Source organism: Pistacia vera, unplaced genomic scaffold, assembly GCF_008641045.1.
Source record: "Pistacia vera cultivar Batoury unplaced genomic scaffold, PisVer_v2 Contig1059, whole genome shotgun sequence".
NCBI lineage: Eukaryota > Viridiplantae > Streptophyta > Magnoliopsida > Sapindales > Anacardiaceae > Pistacia > Pistacia vera.
The window spans coordinates 207,611-212,672 of record NW_022195092.1 but is presented as its reverse complement, the minus strand read 5'-3'; the positions used below and the strand labels follow the sequence as shown (position 1 = coordinate 212,672).

The following is a 5,062-nucleotide window of genomic DNA, read 5'->3' as shown; positions in this document are numbered from 1 at the left end:
GTTCTGGTCATTCTCCTCTTCCAATCTTGAAGAGTTATGTCCTAGTTTAAAGTCAATGTCACATCTTAACTGTGAAGCGTGTAAATTTGGGAAACACCATCGAGTGTCTTCTAGTCCTAGAAAAAATAAACGAGCTATTGCTCCTTTTGATGTTATACATTCTAACATTTGGGGTCCTTGTCCTGTTTTATCTAAATCTGTTTATAAATATTTTATTACTTTTGTGGATGATTTTTTACGTGTTACGTGGCTATATTTTATGAAAAATCATTCTGAATTATTCTCCATATTTTGTGCCTTTTATGCTGAGATACAAAACTAATTTACTTCATCTATCAAAATTTTGTGAAATGATAATGCCAAAGAATATTTTTCTGCTTCTTTCTCTTCTCTTTTGTCCACTAGGTGCATTATTCATCAGTCGTCTTATATGTATACACCTCAGCAAAATGGAGTTGCTGAACGAAAAAATCGTCATTTGTTAGAGGTCGCTCGTACACTTCTCTTTCATATGAAATTCTCTAAAGAGTTTTGGGCAGATGCTATTTCTACTGCCTGTTACTTAATTAATCGTATGCCTTCATCTATTTTGTTTGGCCAAATACCTTACTCCATTCTTTTTCCTTCTCAACCTTTGTTCCCTCTCGCTGCCAAAATCTTTGGGTGTACTTGCTTTGTTCAAGACGTTCGCCCTCATCTTTCCAAATTAGACCCTAGATCCCTCAAGTATATATTCTTTGGTTACCCATGGTATCAAAAGGGATATCATTGTTTTTCTCCTACTTTGGGTAAGTATATTGTCTCGACTAATGTTTCATTCTTTGAAACTATTCCTTGTGTTGATGATTCCATTCCAACTTCTTATTTGATCACTGATGATTTTCTTATTTATACCATTACTTACTATAGTTCTCCACCTCTGTCTCGTCCTCCTGTCACTCAGATATACTCTCGCCACCCTCCACCACAGCAACTGGCACCAGCACTAGCACCAGTATTGGCATCTAAGACACCTGAGACATTGTCCCCATTGCCTGCCTTGCCCTCGCATCCAGATCCTCCTTCTAACCTAGATCTTCCCATTGCTTTATGTAAAGGTAAGCGCTCTTGTACTTATCATATTTCCTCTTTTCACTACTAGAAAAACCCCTTCCTTGACAGATAGAGTTGATAGATTTTCTTGACCGTTTTCAAAAATTGTCAAGAATTGTAATTCTTGACAAATTATTGACAGTTTATGAATTGTCAAAAATTTGAACTAATCATTGACCGTTTTGGATGATTCTTGCAGTTATCAAATGTCAAGAAATTGTTTAAAAATAAATTTTGTAAATCTTGTTCTTGACCGTTGTAGTCTCAATAACGCATTTGATTTAACTATGGGTTTTGGGGTTATGAATTTTTTATGAATTGGGGCTTTATGGGTTATTGGTTTTCATTTTTGTGTGATTTTGGGAAAATTTGTATGCTGTCACGAAATCTCTGGATTTTGTAAGTAGAGAACAAGTTTATTTTCTTCCTTCTGTTTGATTTGTCTTGTAATAGACTTTTGGTTGTTTGTGTTTGTGTTGGTGATGTTGGGTGGTGATTTTTTTGAATGGGATTTTGTCAGTAGAGATCAAATTTTGTAATATGAAACAAAGGGCTGGTTGTTTACTAGCTAATTTATGATCTGGACTGGTGGTACATGTGTACAAATTGCTAGATTTTCTTAGCTGATGCTTCTTTAATTTGAAACTTTTCCATGCTTATATTTTGGGAAATTATCGACGAATTTTGATTTTCCTTGATTACTTGAAAAGGCAAGAAGTTGCAGACCTATGAGGGGGATTTCCAACTCCTCTTAAAGAAAAAAAAAATTGCCAATAATAATAATAATATTATTATTATTATTATTATTATTAATAAAATTTGATGATGATTATTATTCAATTTATTTATTTATTTTTGTTAAAAACTCTTGACAGGTCTGCAACTTCAATACTCACATAAATATTATGTTAGTTGTCTTCTAGGTTGAGTCATGAATGGCAAGCCTACATTTCTCGGACTCATAAATTGCGAAAGATTTTTGTATCTGTGGAAGGGATATATTACCAGGTATGACAATATGGTTTTTACTGTTTTGTGATGTGTGAGCTCCTTGTATTGTTTTATCACCTTATTTATACTTTTGGTGCATACAGGCTGAGGTTGAGGGTCAAAAGATTACATGGCTGCAGCAAGTTTTGCCCGATGATGATGTTGTCTATGATGTGTTGCTCAACTTCTTGGAATTCTACGAGGTTTGCTTTTTCATTGCGACTGATTTTTTTCCTATTCTTCATTGTTGTTTCTCTCAAGATTTGGTGCAATTGAATATCTCAGCGTTTATTTTTCTTCTAGAAATAAAACAATTTTGGGTAGTTCTTTTCAATCAATTTACTTTAGTTATTTTTCTGATTTACTAATTAAAATTTTTTGGGGGTGCAGACTCTCCTTGCCTTGTCAATTTTAAACTCTTATCATTCCATAAATGTTAAATATTTGCCCATTCTTGATCCTCACTTGGAAGCTTCAGCAGCCGGTTTGCTTCCACTCTCTTTCCTTTTAGGGGATTGCTTGTGTGTTTGGGTTCATTCAGGAAAAGTTGCAGCTTCTGTTGGTGCCAGATGTTTATGGTTACATATTGTCATCCAGACCTTTTCTTGATACTTATTAATTATAATATTGTCATCATGTGAATCCTGCAGAACTTTATGCATTGTCAAGATACTTTGATACTAACTATAGAACTGCTGAGCAAATTGAGGAAACTAAACGAGATGAATCTGAACTCAAGACTTGCCCAACTTCAGCATCAACTTCCTTCCATTGAACCTGGTGCACTGATGCAACTTGTTAAAGGTGCTGCTGATGAAAATGAAGAGGATGAAGATACAAAGGAGTGTAAGAAACTCTTAAAGAATATGAAATTCTTCTCGAGTCGTGAGGTGAGATATTGGAGAATGATGTGTTTTACACCAGTGTAAAAGATTCGTTTATCAATTGTTGTGCAATCTTTTGGTCTTTTTGATGCTTTATTTTCTTTTCAGTTCATTAGTATTGGAATCATTTTTTGTATTTTTTCTGTAATATGAAATTAATCTTACCTATGACTAGGTTCCAAGGGAGTCGTTGCTTTTTGTCATCCCTGCTTTTGGTGGTGTTGTATCTTGGAAGAGAGAGGGGGCTCCCTTTGAGAAAGCGGACCTCATCAAGTTGGCCATAAATTACTCCATCATATAAGTTTGTATTGGCTGAATTACTACCAATATTGATATACATATTGAAGAGCATTTATTTGATTGTTATTGATATACATATTGAGGAGTATTTGTTTGATTGTTCTGTGTTGCTTATTGTGTTTATCTGAAATTGTTATCTGTGTTGGTTGTGGAATTCTAGAATTTGTGTTTTGCTGAGATCCAAGTGAGTTGTGATTGAAGGTGAGAACGGGGTTTTCATTAATGTTCTGTGGTTGTATATATACTGAATTTATCTGCATTTAATCTTTTACAGATCCTAGGGAAAGAAGTGTACACAGATGCATAGATCAATGAAGTTAGAGGAGAATGGACAGTGTATGTATCAAACTTTTTTTAGTTATTGATGTTTCATTGATGTCAAAGTGTCAATGACGGAAAAAATATTTATCAAACTTTTGTTGAATGATACACTACTTTCGTTGAATTTTGTTTACTAAATTAATTGAAAGACTGTTGAAAGTTTAAATTTATTTATGAAAATAAACTAATTACAAAAAAAACCTTTGACAATTTTAAGACTATCGAGGATGGAAAATAATAATAATAATAATAATTATTATTATCATTATAAAAAAGACACAATATGTATGAGTTGGCAAATAAAACCATCTAATTCAACACCCCTTTATTCACAAAAATATGTAAAACAATTTTTTGAACCCTTTGATATACCAAAAGAAGAAATAATAAAATTCAAAAATCACAATACTATTCTAAAAAAATTAGCAAAAAACTTAATGAATTAGTACCTTTAAAATCAAACATTAATGTTCTTACAGAATTCGATCCTATAAAAGAATTACATCAAAATTTCAAAAACTTATCTATTAATAAAATGAGAACTAATACGAAATATCCTAAAATTCGAAATCTTTACCCAAGACCTTCCTCTCCAGATATTCAATTTGAAGATGTATAATGGAACATGAATAGATGAATGGAATACAGATGAATTAGCTGAACATCAAATATTAAATGTTTTACAAGAAACGACAATGTCAGCATTAGCCCATAAAGTCCACGAAAATACTGATCACCAAATAGCAAAAATATTAGTTTCAGGATTCATAGGATTGCTAAAAAATTGATGGGATAATGATTTAACAGAAGCTTATCGAAAATTAATATTACATGCAACAAAAAAGATTAGAAATATTAAAACAGAAGGTACAAGTCAACTAGAGTATGAACAACAAGAAGAAGAAGACGCATCCTCTACATTAATCTATGCAATAACTAAAAGCTTTTGGAAAAAATATTCACAAGAATAGAATATAGGAAACCTTATTGGAAAGAAAGGTTCCTAGAAGATCTACCTAGATTATTTAGTCAAACTGTTAAAAATGTATTATATAAAAAATTTGATGGAAATATACCTTATGAAGATTTAACTTATGGAGATTTAATTAGTTTAATTAATTATGAAGCTTTAATAATTTGCACTGATTTAAAATTAAAAGCTAAATTAAAAATAAATTAAAATATAAGAAAACAGAATTAAGTGGATTTTGTAGTCAATATGGTTATGGAAAAATATTACCTCCTTCTTTTATATATAAAAAAGATAAAAAATAAAAACAATATAAAAAACCTTATTAAAAAAGAGATTATAAATATAAACAAAAATCTTATGATAAGCCCTATAAAAAGAAAAAAAAATCCTCCAATAGGAAAATATCTAAAAAACCTATCACATGCTAGAAATGTAAACAACAAGGTCATTATGCTACTAAGTGTCCAATGAAAGATCAAATTAAAAAATTAGAAATAGATTC

At 31.4% G+C, this 5,062-nt stretch overlaps 1 protein-coding gene across 1 annotated transcript; it reads left to right on the top strand.

Annotated features, from left to right (window-relative positions):
* The first annotated feature begins 747 nt into the window (after positions 1-747).
* On the top strand, positions 748-3,267 carry LOC116129252 (pescadillo homolog). The gene is made up of 8 exons (XM_031415003.1): positions 748-788; positions 910-1,097; positions 1,546-1,627; positions 2,016-2,100; positions 2,187-2,285; positions 2,473-2,640; positions 2,733-2,972; positions 3,142-3,267. The coding sequence occupies exons 1-8, from the start codon at positions 748-750 to the stop codon at positions 3,265-3,267; spliced, it is 1,029 nt and encodes a 342-aa protein (XP_031270863.1).
* The last annotated feature ends 1,795 nt before the right edge of the window (positions 3,268-5,062 follow it).

Bases quoted from the DNA above. Each gene is read 5' to 3' on its own strand.
- LOC116129252 (XM_031415003.1), top strand. From the start codon at position 748: ATGGTATCAAAAGGGATATCATTGTTTTTCTCCTACTTTGG. The intron at 2,101-2,186 runs GTATGACAATAT...TGGTGCATACAG, and splicing joins TGGAAGGGATATATTACCAG to GCTGAGGTTGAGGGTCAAAA. The intron at 2,973-3,141 runs GTGAGATATTGG...ACCTATGACTAG, and splicing joins AATTCTTCTCGAGTCGTGAG to GTTCCAAGGGAGTCGTTGCT.